This window comes from Equus caballus, chromosome 10 (assembly GCF_041296265.1).
Source record: "Equus caballus isolate H_3958 breed thoroughbred chromosome 10, TB-T2T, whole genome shotgun sequence".
In the NCBI taxonomy this organism is placed as follows: domain Eukaryota; kingdom Metazoa; phylum Chordata; class Mammalia; order Perissodactyla; family Equidae; genus Equus; species Equus caballus.
This window is the reverse complement of record NC_091693.1, coordinates 9,766,109-9,780,868: the sequence shown is the minus strand read 5'-3', so window position 1 is coordinate 9,780,868 and position 14,760 is coordinate 9,766,109. Positions and strand designations below refer to the sequence as shown.

The 14,760-nt window shown below is 47.5% G+C and overlaps 1 protein-coding gene and 1 long non-coding RNA gene across 2 annotated transcripts; one reads left to right on the top strand and one right to left on the bottom strand.

Annotated features, from left to right (window-relative positions):
- Window positions 1-6,748: 6,748 nt before the first annotated feature.
- On the bottom strand, window positions 6,749-8,405 carry LOC138915702 (uncharacterized). Its single transcript, XR_011421821.1, has 2 exons — window positions 8,209-8,405; window positions 6,749-7,068 (listed from the first exon to the last, which is right to left on the bottom strand). It is a non-coding gene; the product is annotated as an uncharacterized lncRNA (long non-coding RNA).
- Window positions 8,406-8,852: 447 nt separating this feature from the next.
- LOC100066370 (galectin-7) lies at window positions 8,853-11,351 on the top strand. Its single transcript, XM_001496664.5, has 4 exons — window positions 8,853-9,108; window positions 9,511-9,599; window positions 10,385-10,586; window positions 11,164-11,351. Exons 1-4 carry the CDS (start codon window positions 9,094-9,096, stop codon window positions 11,275-11,277), a joined length of 420 nt encoding a protein of 139 aa, XP_001496714.2. The 5' UTR covers window positions 8,853-9,093; the 3' UTR covers window positions 11,278-11,351.
- The last annotated feature ends 3,409 nt before the right edge of the window (window positions 11,352-14,760 follow it).

The following is a 14,760-nucleotide window of genomic DNA, read 5'->3' as shown; positions in this document are numbered from 1 at the left end:
GAACGTGTCAACTTAACTGCTGTGCCACCAGACTGACTATCGTTTACCTCTCTCTCTGATTTGATTTCCTGGAAATATAAGTTTGCCTTGTATTCTGGAGAATCCTGGAGGGTTGAGACCCAAACATTGGGCCTGAACCACCCAAGGTAAGTGCAGGCAGGAAAAAAGTTTCACTCATGAAGCTGCTTCTAGGTCTGGGCCGGTCCTGGCGCTGGCTCTGACTTGCCCCTGGCAGTCTGGTTTTCAGTAGCTCCTGGCACTGGTTCTGAGCTGCTGCTGGCATGCTAGCTAGTATTCCGGTCTGTTATATGTAGAACTGTATTGTGTGTCAATGTTTGTCTGAGTTGAATTGGCTGTTTCGGCGACTGAGTTTCTCAGTAACGGTAACAAACTCTCTTTAGAAATTACCCAGTTGGTTGTGGCCATCTTGGGAAAAGCCCCCCATAAAATGGGGACAACTGTACAGAGCTGGCAAGACAACCTGGGATAATTCAGAGTTACAGTGGCCATTCTGGGCTCTTTGTGAGCTTTCATACCGAGAAACAAAGAAATCTTTAAAGAGTCAAGGGCTCCACCTTTCGACCTAGAGGTTCCAGGCGCTGCAGGTGTTTGCAGAGAACTGCGGAGTCTTACCAAGCTTGCTGTGTGTCCTGAGGGCCTGGCTGGATGATCGTCAGGTTGGGGGTTCCCAAAGCTACAGTGGGACTCCATTTATAGTCAGAGAGTCGGGCAGAAATTCAGGTTGCCCTCCTGTCTGTGGCTCAGGGTTCTACCAAACTGCCATCAGCCTCAGGAGAATTACACTGGCCATTAGGAGAAAGCCTGGGCTGGGCTTCCATTGTGAGGCTCTTGAGTTCGGAGATGCCTACACTTTTCAGGATCTGGTTCCAGCTGCTGCATAAATATACTTTTGACCGGCCGTGTCTAAATTCTGAAACAATGGGAAATGCTCATTCGATCCCCACCTGTAGCCCCTTAGGCTGCATTTTCCTGCATTGGATGACTTTTAGCTATGAGGACATAGTGTGAGCTACTGGGTACGCCTTGGTTTATTGACCCCCTCCTCCCAGAAACAGCCTCTATTTTACATTGTCTCTGTTTTGTTGCATAGTTTGTCATAAAAAGAAAAAAACCTCAGGGCAAGACACAGGCATCTCCATAAGCCTGTTGTCTGAATGGGCTTTGCCATAGGGCCCGCCTATGGAGTATGCACGTAAGGTGGAAGCTGTTGCTATGGGACTTCTTGGAAGCCAAAAAAGGTCGCGGTACTGGTGGGTACAGGTTGAGCAGTTAAGAGCCATTAGGGTGCTTGCCACGTCAAGAAGACTCCCGTGACAGGACAAATTGGTCATGGATCAGGGTACATGATGACAGGTCCCCTGCCAACCTGAAGAAAATGTTTGTGCAATGACGAGTTACTCTGTAAAGTGCATATAGTGCCCAACCCCACAGCACCTCCCCACTGGGTGTTAGTCTGGCTCCGAGAGACCCAAAGCATAGCTAAAGCTGTTAATGTGCATGTAAGATGAGGGCTTTTTTTCTTTTGTCTTGTTCTGTGTCTTGGTTCTGTGACCTCTTTGGTCATGAGGGGTCCCAGTCCATCAGGGGCCTTTGTCATATCAACCATCATTGCTTGTCAGTGCACTACCATCTGTGCAGCAGAAGCCTTTGTTTTCCTGGACTATTTTTGGGAGAGAACTTTCTGGACCTTGTGAGGACTGCTTCTTTTGCAATTTCTTTTGGGGACTCCTCTTGCGTCCATAGTTAAGCCATAGATGCTTATTGGTTTGAGTTGCTATTAAGATCCTACTCGCCAATGGTCAGAGGATGGATTCTTAAATTGGAAAAACTGCTGAATTGAAAAATGCAGCTGAAAGGGTGGGTCAACCTCTTTCCAGTTCTTTGGGAAGATGGAAGCAATCATCTTTGTCTTGCAAATCTCTGCAGGGCCTGGGGTGTGGCTCTAGAAGGCGGTTCAAAGTTCACTTGTCCTTTTCCAATCCCAATGCCAAGCCTCCCCCATTCCTCTCCAAATGCTCATAGATACCGAGACGTTAGAAACCAATAAGGCAAATATGCCCCAGAAACTCCATCTTGGAGAAAGCTTGAGTGGTTTCTCTGTGCCTTTGTGATGTAGCTGGACAGACAGGTCAACCTATAATGTCATTTGAGTTACAACCTAATTTCTGAGAAATCAAGAGCAATTGTCCTTAAAAAAATCCTTGCAAGACTGGAAATGCAGCTCTAGAGGCAGTTCAGGTTCCACCCGTTTGCCTTATCTCAAAGAGCTTGCCAACCCTCTGGGGTCTATCTAGACCGTCACTGATTCCTAGGACTGAAGGAAAAAAAAAGGAAAAAGGAAAGAAAAATGTCCATAAGTGTGCCCTCACCAAAATCTAGCATCTTGAGTGTCTTCTCCACAAATATTAGTAAAAAAAAAAAAAAAAAAAAAAAGGCTTAAAACAAAATTTGGATTCATAATTAGGGAACTTTGTACCTGATTCATGGCAGTAATTTTAAATCAATAGCTGTGGAGACTCTGTGTATGTGTGTCTTCATGTATGTTTTATATGTGTGATACTTTACCTCCAGGTGGCATGGCCAAAATTAAGATCTCTAAAGTAAGTGCTTCCATAAATTATTTCTAAACGCAACTAACCCAAATTTCTGTCAAATTAACATGGTATAAATTAATATTTGGTAACTGAAAGCTGATTTAAGATTGTTGGTTTGATGAAAATGGACATGTCGTCAGAATTATCAACATTGGATACACTGCAGGCAGGCAGCCTTTATTCTACATTTATGGGTCAAATAAGCTAATGTTCTCTCTATTACAAAACTAGTTAACAAAAATAATAACCTAAAATGATGGCTAATTTTGTCTAATGCCTCATGAAGTTTGTAGGCAATCTAAATAATTATTGGGAATGGGTCAACTAAATGTATGTGAAAAAGTTAAAAGTGTTGGGTGAACTTTTTAGTGTTGTGACATGTATATTTAAGATAACTTCCAGAATCTCTCTGGTAACTTGAAACTATGAAGTTTTTCTAGGTGAAATTAAATGATAAAAAAAAATTCATTGGATATCTGGGTCATTTTCAAATAAGATAACATACCAAAACATTATCGCTAAATTTGTCTAATTTTATCTACTTTTGGCTTCTTATTACAAAGAAATAAATATATTTGCGTCAATTAGTAAATATGCTTTGTATTTCATTAAAGATTATACAATGAAGTAGCATGTTTCTAGAAATTATGAAAAATGTCTAGAATGCTAGTAAAAAAGTTCATAACTGCTTTGTAGTTTTCACTAAGGTCTGTAAGGGTTAAGAATTTTAACTAATATGTGTGCTTAAAGCTACTAAAAATTAATAAGGAAAACATCTGTGTATTCAAGGAAAGTAAGATTTATGTTTTCAGCAAAGAATGTATAAAGAATGGAAATATTTTGTTTGTTCTGTTAAGAAAGATAGCCTTGTCCTAAAGTACTAGAAGGAAAAAAGAAAGGCATAGGAAAAATTCTGAATGTAAAAAAAAAAAGTATAGAAGGTTTGTGGAAGAGGACACTAAAAAGAGTATTATGCATGGTCAAGTGGGCTAAGAGTGAAGTAAATCGAATTAAGTAAATGAGTTTTAATGTCAAAAATAAACTGGTGCAAAAATTAAAATTTGATTCTCTCTCTTAAAAGGATAATTTTCTTGGACTTTTTGTCTGCTCTTGATAAAGAGGTTATAAAAGGTTTTTCTTTACATTTGAGTAAGTATACCTAAAAGATAGAAGATCTATGTTTTGTTAAAATAATTTCCTATGTTCGAAAAGACTGAGGTCTCTCTACTAAGGCTTTTTTTTTTTTTTTTTTACACTATTTAACTCTCTGTTTGCCCTTGTCTGTTTCTGTTGTCACTTTGATTGAATGGATAACTGAGCATTGTTTCCTATTTGACCAAATGTCTTAAACCCTTCTGATACATTTGACAAGCTTCCCCAAAAATTCAAATCCTAAATGAAGGCTTTCTTTTGACCTAAAAGAAAAAATTTTTCTTTGAGAATTTTCAGAGGACACTTGGGACTCCTGAAAGAAATTTTTTCTCTCTCTTCCTATAAAGAAGAAGACACTAAACTAATTAGGCTTATTTTGTATGTTAAATTATGTGGGATGCTTTGCCAAATAAGTGATGATAAACTTCTTAGATGGTATTATGTGGGTAAGAGTTATTGAAATAAATGTTTTAAAAATTATATAACATTCCTAAAATTCTGATCTGTCCTGGTTGTCAGCCATAATTCTAATTACTATCTTGAAGTGTTGTATGTCACAGAAATAGCCAAGTTTGTCAATTGCTCTTTTGAGTCTTTTGTCATTTGCAGATAGTTGCTGATTTACTCTGATTCTTTTGCAAATATGTTTCATCTGCAGAGAGATTTTTGGAAAGGGCTCTAACACTTACTCTAGAATACAGGTTTCTGATAAACCTACATATCATAAAACAGAACTGGGTAAAAAAGTACTGAGCTCTAATGGAGAAATTGATGAGCATGAAACTGCTAACAGAAGATTAAGATCAAGACTTGATTACACAGGACTGAATGAACTGATGAGAATGATTATAATTTCTATGGCTTTTCCTTTGAAATATTGCTAATTTTTTTAATGTTTTGTTCTGCCTAGATTTAAGGAAACCTTTTTCTCTTTCTCTTAAGCTAACTATGACTTATAGCAATTTGGTAAAACTATGCCTTTGTAAGTAAAATTGAAACATTTATCTTTTTCTCCATACTTGATCCCTCCAGAATTTGTAAACTCTTAGTGAGTAAATATTCTTGTTTTCATGGTAATATAGTTATTTGCGTAAGTTCAATAAGAATTTGTTCTCCTTTTAACAGGACACAATTGGAAACATTGGTTATATTACCAAAGCTTTGACTGGAATGTCATATTGGAGAGAAAGACACAGTCTTAGATATGACAAGACTGCTTTTGAGGAATAAAGGTTGATTTTATGGAATAAAGTCTCCTGGAAATATTGGCCTGATACTTTGTTAACAGGGTTCCCAGCAACCTTATCAGGTGAGTAAAGAAGGTCACTTCCCTGACAGATGCAAGGGATCTCAGGATATTTGGGGACCTCAAGAAAACAGAGACATCCACCCAAATCTTTAGGTATTGCAGGCAGAGTCTGATGACAAGTCCTTGGCTGAGCTTTCCTGGCCTCAAGATGCCTTTAAAGTTCAATCTTAGATTCTAGATTCCTTATGAAATGTTCCAGCAAAGCAGATCTGAAAGAGCATATATGATCAATTGCTATTCTTGCTGTACTTATGTAAATAATTGGGCCAAGTTCATTGAAACTACACTTATTTTGGCAACCAAGAGTCTTAATTGGCTGTCTTTGGTAAAAATGAGGGTGATTTTAGAGAGAAAGATTATGTTTCAATAGAAACTATAGTACACATTCATGGATATTAGGTTCTAGTTCTGATCATTGTCTTTGAGATTTTTGTTTTATATCTATTAACTGGACTGGATCCTGAATTCTTCTAGTCTCCTGAAATATCTGGCTACAAATCTCCAAACTAATGTTTTCAATTTCTTCCATCACTTTCATTTGAAATCATTGAGAGCTGAAACTGCCCTTTTCCCTGAAGCCCTGCAAACTGAAGCTGGACAACTTGATATAAACTTAAGAGAGCTTTCTGTCTGTTGCTGTGTAAGCCACTCAGAAACATACCTGAACACCTGATCACATCATCAGAGACATTTCAAACTGCAAAAGATGATTTGTCTCTGACACCTAGAGATCCTTTGACTGGCTGTTCCCTGGGCTCAGAAACTGGTTTATAATTTGCTCCCATCATTAACCTTGTTTTCCTTTTTGTTTCTCTAGAAATGCTTCTTATTATATAACTGGTTATTTGCTTACTCAATATAGGCCTAACTTTGGGAGCCCACCTGCATCACCATCTTACTAAGAGATTGGTTTAATGAGATGGAACGACCTATGCCCTTTATCAGCAGGAAGAAGTTAGAGCAGTCATCACCCTATGTCCCTCAAGATTGAGGAATGAACAACAAAAAAGAAGGATTTGTAACCACAGGCCCTCCAGGACCAGTTCAACTGACACCATCTGTTACCAACAGAGTGATTAAGAATTGTCTTTCAGAAAAACTCCAAAGTCATCTAGCCAGAGCATGCATAAAAGAGGAAATGGTGACCTGAAACGACCTCAGGACTAAAGATCCTCCTCCCCACAGAACCCAACGACCGGGACACAACCAGAACTTGACAACTGGACTCTTGTCAGAAGCGAGGGGTCCCTCATTCAGGAAGATCTGGTGTTAAAATTCCTTCCCCACCTTGTTGTAAATGTTTAAAAGCTTACCATATATGCTTGAAGCCCACCAATCAAAACCTGTCCCATGAACATTGCCACATGCCAGCCTGTTCTCCCTAAACTCTTAAATATTGCCCCAAATCCTGAATTGGGGAGACAGATCTGAGGGCACACACCCTTGTCTGCCTGCACATCGATCTCACAGAATAAAAGTGGATTTCTCCCCCTAAAGGCCGAGGCCATAATTAATTGGCTCGTTCACATGCATCAGGCAGAAAACCCCAATTTTGTGCAGTAACAGTTGCACAGGTGTGTGCATTTGTCAAAACTCATCAAAGTATTCCGTTAAAATCTGCACAATTTATGATTGTGAAATGTGGTGTGAGAAAAAAAGGAATAATAGGAAATAAATACAATCACTATTTATTTGGAAATGAAAAAATATATGCGTCTCCCAAAATTATTCCAAAACTGATATAAAGATAATCAACACAAATAAAAACAGATCCATCAAGGATGAGCGTATGTGGGTTCCGAGAAATGAACTGGTGATTAAACAGATAATAGACTGAATGGGAACATTTGGCCAAACGCCAAAGTCAAGTGTGGACCTGCAGGTTGGCAGCATGTGAAGAAATATCCAGCCACGATGAAGAAATCTGGGAAGGTGAGTCATTGGGATCAGCAGCAATCCACAGGATGAGGCAGGAAACACAGACGGCCTTCTCTATAAGAGTAGTGGAGGCCATCATGCTGGGAAACTCTCCACCCTAGTTCTTGCTGTTAAAACCTCAGACCCACTGTCTTCTCTATTTAAAGTCCCAATAATGAGCCCTTGGCACTCAGACCTGACCTCCAGCCCAGGCCTGATGCCTTCCTCGCTGTGTGGCCTTGGCTGAGAGGCTGCCCCTCTCTGAGCCTCAGTTTTCTCCTCTGCAAAATCGGGGTGTTTGCATCCTCCGTAAATGCAGCCGCCCAGCCTCATTCTCCGAGGCCCTTGCTCCCTGAACTGCACCATCCCCTGGGGAGCCTCGTGTGTGGGGAGGGGCAGGGAGAGAGTCTGGGAGGCCTGGGGACGGTGGGGTGGTAGGTCCGGTTCGGAGTCTGGTGTCTCCACCCAAAGTTTCCATTCCCAACCCATCTCTGGCCCAGGCCTCTGCCCCCTATGGGGTGGGGCAGAAATAGGGTTATGGGAGGAGGGTGGGGCACTGGGGAGCAGGCCTGCAGGCTGTTAGGAGGGGATTCTGCTCAGCCTCCTCCCCCTCCCCTCTCCCTGCCTTCTAGAACCATCTTTCAGCCTTCTCCCTCTGACCCCGCCCTTCCTGGCCTGGGTTCCTCTTCTGGAGTGTTGGGTTATGGGGGCTGGAAATGGGCCTGGGTGGAGGGTCCCACATATTCTCTTCCTTGGGCTGGTGGGGGGGTGGGTTCTAGAACACCCTGCACTCCACCCCCTTGTCCTGAAAACCAGGTGGGAGAGGAGCAGTTCTGGGAGGTGGGTCAAGACGGAAACTTAGAGGAGAGAAACACGAACTCGTGGTGGACTGAGTGAGAGACACGGGGAGACAGAGACCCAGAGGGAGACTGGGGCATTCACAGAGACAGAAGAAACACAGAGAAACTTCCAGAGATGAAGAAAGCCAGAGACACAGTCAGCATGCTAGTGCACAGCTGTGTGCTTTGGGCCAATTGCCCCGCCTGTCTGAGCCTCAGTTTCCCCGTCTGGCATTGTGGGTGTTTGACGCCCCTCCGGCCCGGCCTGTGCTGAGCATCAGTGATGCTTGTCTATCCCTGGCAGACCCAGAGGCTCCACGATTGGCAGCTGTTGTTACTCTGTTTCCTTCCCCACCCATATTTCCCGAATGCTTACCGTGTGTGGGCGCTGCTCTGGGCACCAGGGCACGGCTGCCACTTCAGGCACGAGTCCTGCCCCTCGCAGCCCCATGTTCCATGACGATGTTGTTGCCACAGTTATTACACTAGGACAGAGCGTCAACTGGAATTTCCGGGGAGACACTTCCTCAGCCGTGGGCTGCAGGGCCAAACCTGGGAGAGAGGGGTCCGGAGCTGCAGCCCCGGGTTGGCCTCTCAGGACCCACGTTTTCCATGATCAAATGGGCATGAGGGTCTTTGCTCTCTGCTGGGCAGGGGGAAGGTAGGGCTGGCTGCAGGGTGGCTCAGGGAGCCTTCTCTGCTGTCATTATTATTATTATAATTATTAATTTTTGCTGGGAAAGGTTCCCTCTGAGCTATCTGTTGCCAATTTTCCTCTCTCTCTTTTTTTTCCCCTCCCCAGAGCCCCAGTGCATACTTGTGTACCCTCATTGTAAGTCCTTCTAGTTCTTCCATGTGGGTGGCTGCAACAGCATGGCTACTGACAGACGAATGGTGTGATTCCACAATGGGAACAGAACCGGGGCTGCCAAAGCAGAGGGTGCCAAACTGTAACCACTAGGCCATCGGGGCTGGCTCTGTTGTTATTATTATTATTAACTGTCCCTGTCATTTTTAGGTCAGAGAAGCGGGGCAGCCACCTGGGAACCCTCAGTGAGAGGAGGGAGTGAGAGGCCCCAGAAAGAGGGTGCGGGGCCAGCCTGGCCTCGGGGCCAGGGTCTGAGCCAGGTGTGGGCGGTGGGTGTGGAAAGGGGTGAGGTGAGTCAGCAGGGCCAGCCACACCCTGCTTTTACTTAAGGCCCCAGCAGCCATCCCTGCCATCACCGCTGCCTGTCCCGCTGCCTGTCCCACTGTCCCAGCCATGGCAGGGAGCTCTGTGAGTGCCTCAGGGGTCTGAGGCCTTGGGGGGTCTTGGACGCCAGGCTGCACCAGACTTGGGGAGGGCCTGGGGCCTGGCTGGGGTCCCCTGTCTCAAGGGAGAAAGTGGGTGCTGGGGTGTGCTATGAAGAGTCTGAGTGGTGGCTGACTCCACCCATCCGCATGCTCCCATCTCTTGGGTCCTTCCTCTGGGTTTCTCTCTCTGGAGACTTTTGTTGATTCTTTGTGTTTCTCTCTCCAGCTGTCTCCCTGTCTCGGGCTCTCTTTCCTTCTCTCTGTGCCCTTTCTTTTCTCTGATTCTGCTGGTCTGGGTCCTGTCCGTTTCCTCCCTGGGGCTGAGGCATCATTTTCCCTCCTCTGTCTCCCTGCTCACATGGCCCCCTAACCCCTTCTCCTGCAGGTCGTGCTGCACAAGAGCCCGCTGCCTGAGGGCGTCCGAGTGGGCAACGTGATGAGAATTCGTGGTGTTGTCCCCGACAATGCTGGCCGGTGAGACCCCAGGCCCCAGCGGGAAGGGGTGGGTGGGCTCCAGGCTCAGCTGACCCCAACTTCTTCCAGCCCAGAGGTCAGGGCGCCAGAGCCACCTTTGACCCCCGGGGTTTTGGGACCCCTAGGCCATTTCTGACCTTCTGGAATCTGATGTCTTCACTTTTTGCCCCCTGACTGTGGAGCTGGGGTCCCCATGTCTCCCTAAGAATCTGGGGCTCCATGGCAAACTCGGGGTTCCTAGTCCTATGACTTCCAGTCTGAGTCCAGGAACTGTGGGAACATGTCCTGAGACGTGGAGGTGCCCTGGCATCTGGGAGGCCTTGACAGTTGGTCCTATGACTTCCTGGGTCCGGGAACGTCAGGCTTCCTGGGCCTCTAGGGTGCCTGAAAATACTGGGTCCCTGGGATTGGGACCCTCTAGCCCTCTGGGAATTAGGGATGCCCCGGGAATGGGGAGCAGCCTGGCCATCAGCACCACGACTCCTTGGCAACTCCCAGACTGTGTGGAAATGAGGGGTCCCAGGCCACTACACAGTGACCCTTTTCTCGGTGGATATATGACCAGGCCCCCAATCAGATTTTGGATGCCCTGGTATCTGGGCTCCCTGGCCACCCGTCCACAACCCCTCCTTCTGTGGTGTGTGACAATCTCATGTCCCTATAAATCTGGGTGTGCTCCTGCCATGGCGAGTCCTGTCCCCTGACCCTGACCTTGGTCTGGGTGGGTCTCAGCCTCTGACCACCATCCAATGCGCGCCGCCCCCCCCCCCCCCCCCAACTACCAGGTTCTTTGTAAACCTGCTGTGCAGCGAGGGGCCCGAGGCCGAGTATGCCCTGCATTTCAACCCGCGGCTGGACAGGTCCGAAGTGGTCTTCAACACTATGGAGCAGGGCCGCTGGGGCCGAGAGGAGCGCGGCCAGGGCATTCCCTTCCAGCGTGGGCAGCCCTTCGACGTGCTCATCATCACTACCGAAGATGGCTTCAAGGTGTGTCTTCCCCGCAGGGATGGGTGCCGAGACCCAGGTCCCTCAGCAGTTGGGGGAAGGCCCCTGGTGGAGCTAGCCAAGGCTGGGCGCCTGTCCCCAGTCCGTCGCCCTCCCCTGGTGCAACCCCATTGATGTCGGAGGGCAGGTGTGTGGCAGGGGCCGGACCAGCGAGCAAGAGCCAAGCGCCCAGGGTGGGGGTGTCCCAGCGGGGAGGCGTGGCCCCCATTTCCGTCCCGACCCCACTGCCTGTCATTCATGCTGAGCTAGCCTCTCGGCGGCTGGGGCTAGGCCGTGCTCAGACACTTGCCCAGACACAAGTCCCCACGGGAGTGGTCGCCGCAGACCCTCCTCCACCAGGCCGTCAGGAGTGGGCCGTGGACGCCGGAATCGTGGGCATCACGGCCCCGCCAGCCCTTCAAAGCGCTCGCGTGCACCAGGCAACTCACTGAACCCCCGCGCCGTTAGAACGCACTGCAGCCCCGTTTTCTCAGTGGGCCCAGGTCACACGGCGTGGGGCCGGACGGGCCCGACCCCGCAGTCGGCCTCCGGGTCCTGAACCCCCGACCCTCCCCTGCAGGCGGTGGTCGGAGACTCGGAATACTACCACTTCCGCCACCGGATCCCGCCGGCGAACGTGCGCCTGCTGGAAGTGGGTGGAGACCTGCAGCTGGATTCGGTGAAGGTCTTCTGAGCCCTCCTGGGTTGCGGGTGAAGGGCGGAAATGGGGTCCAGGGCCCTTGGATGGCAAATAAAATGTGAGCTCGCTCCTCTGCGTCTGTGTCTCCTTCACCCAGACCAGGAATACAGGTTCAGAGAGGGGAAGACACTCACTAAGGGTCACCCAGGGACTCGGTGGCCCAGGTGGGATCTCCTCGGCCGCTTCTGGCTGGGAGGCCTCAGGAGGGTCGCGAAACGGTGGGGGCGGGGCTTTGACTCGCGGAGCTTTGCAAAGCAGCCGGGCGGCCATGCCGTTGGGGTGATCTGATGGAGTTGGCAGGGGGCTCACGCGCTGCCCCGGTGACCCCTGCGCGGATCTAACGGACCCCACATCCGTCCATCCGCAAACAGGGGGACGAGTCCGCCCCGCCGGGTCCCTTGGAGACCCCCCTCGCGGCGACGGTGCAGGAATCAGGCGCCCAGCGCCGCCGCCCCTCCTTCTCCCCTCTCCCCATCCCCGGCCTCTCGGGGCGGGAGGCGGCTCGCGCGAGGAGGGGCTGGGAAGCGGATGGGGCGTCGCCGGCCTCCCCTCCAGTCCCCAGTCGGGACAGGTCCCCACTGGTTCGCGCCTCGGGGCAGACGCGCACCGGAGCAGCAGCTGGCGCGCGAGACGGACGAGGGACTCGAAGGGCCGGCCTCCTGGGCCCCCACTGCGGTCACGAGCCGCAGTCCCACACCTCTCCCTCCTCCGCACCCCGGACGGCAAGACCTCGCCCTGCCCGGGAGACTCTGGAGCTGGAACGGGGGAAGGGGCTCACACCCAGACGCCCACTTCACCCTTGACCGCCAGGGGGTGACATTCTGGTCGGGTTGGGTGTAGGGGGGTTGTTGCTGGGTCTCCAGTTAATGGCCGTGGGAGGGGGAGCTGGGACCCCGCGCACCCCCGAGCCCTGCCCCCTCGCGAGGGCTCTGCACGCTGGGTGCCGGGTGGCGTCGATTCAACCTCGCACGTTCGGTTCGGGTCTCGGGTGTCGGGTCTCAGGAAAGTTCGGCGCCACGCCCTCGGCTGGAGCTTTGGGACGCTTGTGACGCGTCTCCCCCTGGTGGCCGCTGCCGACGTTGCAATTTTGGGAACTGGTGCAGGAGCTGGGCTGTTACCGGCGTGCAAAACCCTGCGGAGCCCACCAGGCCTGGCTGCAGGTCGGAGCCCTTCCAGGACCAGAACTTTTTCTGCACTTTGCGAACCTCCATTTATAGCGGCCCCTATCCGTGCCTGGCCCCCCTGAGTATATTTCTGGGAGGCGGTGGAATGAGGGGGTCCCCCTCTCGGGGGAGCAGACCTGAGAAAGTCTGCAATGTATTGTACTCCAGGGCTCGCTGTTACATGAATTAATTTTATTTTATTTGTCTGTGTCGTCTTGTTTTTGAATGTTTTAACAAATTTTTATAAAGATAACATATCCATATGGTGCAAATTTCAAAATATACAGTGAAAAGAAGACCTTACTGGCTGGTCGGGTTCTTCAGATTAGATGGTAGTGATGCATTCGTGTTAATGTGCTGGTTTTCACCTGTCTTCCCGTGTATATATTGGAGAACGTTCTCGTTTGTACAAAATGCACAGTAGAGTACTTGGAAGTGAATAGGGAGCATATAGGCAACTTATTCATAAATGGCTCAGGAAAAAACTAAAGCTTGTACTGTACTTAATTTTTGGTTTGTCATTTCAACAACATATATGTATGACTTGTGTCGTACATATACGTGATATGATCTTATATGTGGAATTCTCTAAAGATCCCCCCCAAAACTGCTAAAACAAAAAAGCATGTTAAATGAATCCAGCCAAGCAGCAGGATACATAGTCAACACACAAAACTCAGTTGCATTTCCCTAGACTAACAATGAACAACCTGAAAAGGAAATTAAGGAAACTTGTCCATCTACAATAGCATCAAAAAGAATAAGCTATTTAGGAATTAACCAAGGAGCTGTAAGACATGGACCATGAAAACTACAAAACGACACTGAAAGAAATGAAAGAAAACGAATAAATGGAACGTATCCCATGTTCATGGATCGGAAGATTTAATATTGTTACGACATCAATGGTACCCAAAGCAATCTACAGGTTTGATCCCATCCCAATCAAAATCTCAGTGGCTTTTTTTTTTCCAGAAATAGAAAAACCCATCCTAAAATTCATATGGAATCTGAAAGAAACCTGAATAGAGAAAATCTTGAAAAAGAAGAATGAGGCTGGAGGACTCAGACTTTCTGATTTCAAAGCTTACTACAAAGCTAAAGTAATCAAAACAGTGTGGTATCAGCACAAAGACAGACATGTAGACCAAGGGAGTAGAACAGAGAGCCTGGAAACAAGCCCTCCCATGTTTGATCAAATGATTTTTGACACGGATCCCAAGAGCAGTCACCAGAGAAAGGACAGTCCTTCCAACAAATGGGATGACTGGATATCCGCATGCAGAAGATGAAGTGGGGCCTTACCCAACACCACACACAAAAGTTAATCCAAAGTGGGTCGAAGAGCTAAATATAAGAGGGCTGTAAAACTATGAGGATAGGGGCTGGCCCCACGGCTGAGTGGTTAAGTTCACATGTCCACTTCAGCCTGGGGTTCGCCGGTTCAGATCCTGGACGTGGACCTACACACTGCTCATCAAGCCAAGCTGTGTTAGCATCCCACATAGAAGAATTAGAATGACCTATAACTAGGATATGCAGCTATGTACTGGGGCTTTGGGGAGGAAACAAAAAAGAGGAAGATCGGCAACAGATATTACCTCAGGGCCCATCTTCCTCACCAAAGAAAGAAAACAAATAAATTAAAACAGTAACAAGGGGGGAAAAAACTATGAGGATAAAATGTAGGACAAAGCCTTCAAGACTTTGAATTTGGCAATGATTTCTTGGATATGAAACCAAGACACAGGCAGCACAAGAAAAAGTAGGTGAATTGGACTTCATGAAAATTTAAAAATTCTGTGCATCAAAGGCACTATCCACAGAGTAAAAAGGCAACCCAGTGAATGGCAGAAAATATTTGCAAAGCATATATTTCATAAGGGATTAATATCAGAATATATAGAGAACTCGCATAACTCGACAACAACAACAACATGAAACTGGTTAAAAAATGGGCAAAGAACTTGAATAAACATTTGGCCAAAGAAGAGCTACAAATGGCCAACGAGTAAATAAAACGGTGCTCAGTACTGCTAATCATTAAGGAATTGCAAATTAAAGCCACAACATACCCCCTCACACCAATAGGACGAATACTCTTTTTTTAATAAAACAACAACAGAAAATAACAAGTGTTGACAAGGATGTGGAGAAATTGGGACCCTTGGGCGTTGTTGATGGGACGTAAAATGGAGCAGCTGCTGTGGGGAAACAGTATGATAGCGCCTCAAAAAATTAAACATAGAGTTACTGTGTGATCCAGCAATTTCATTTCTGGGTATATACCCAGAAGAATTGAGAGAGAGTCTCA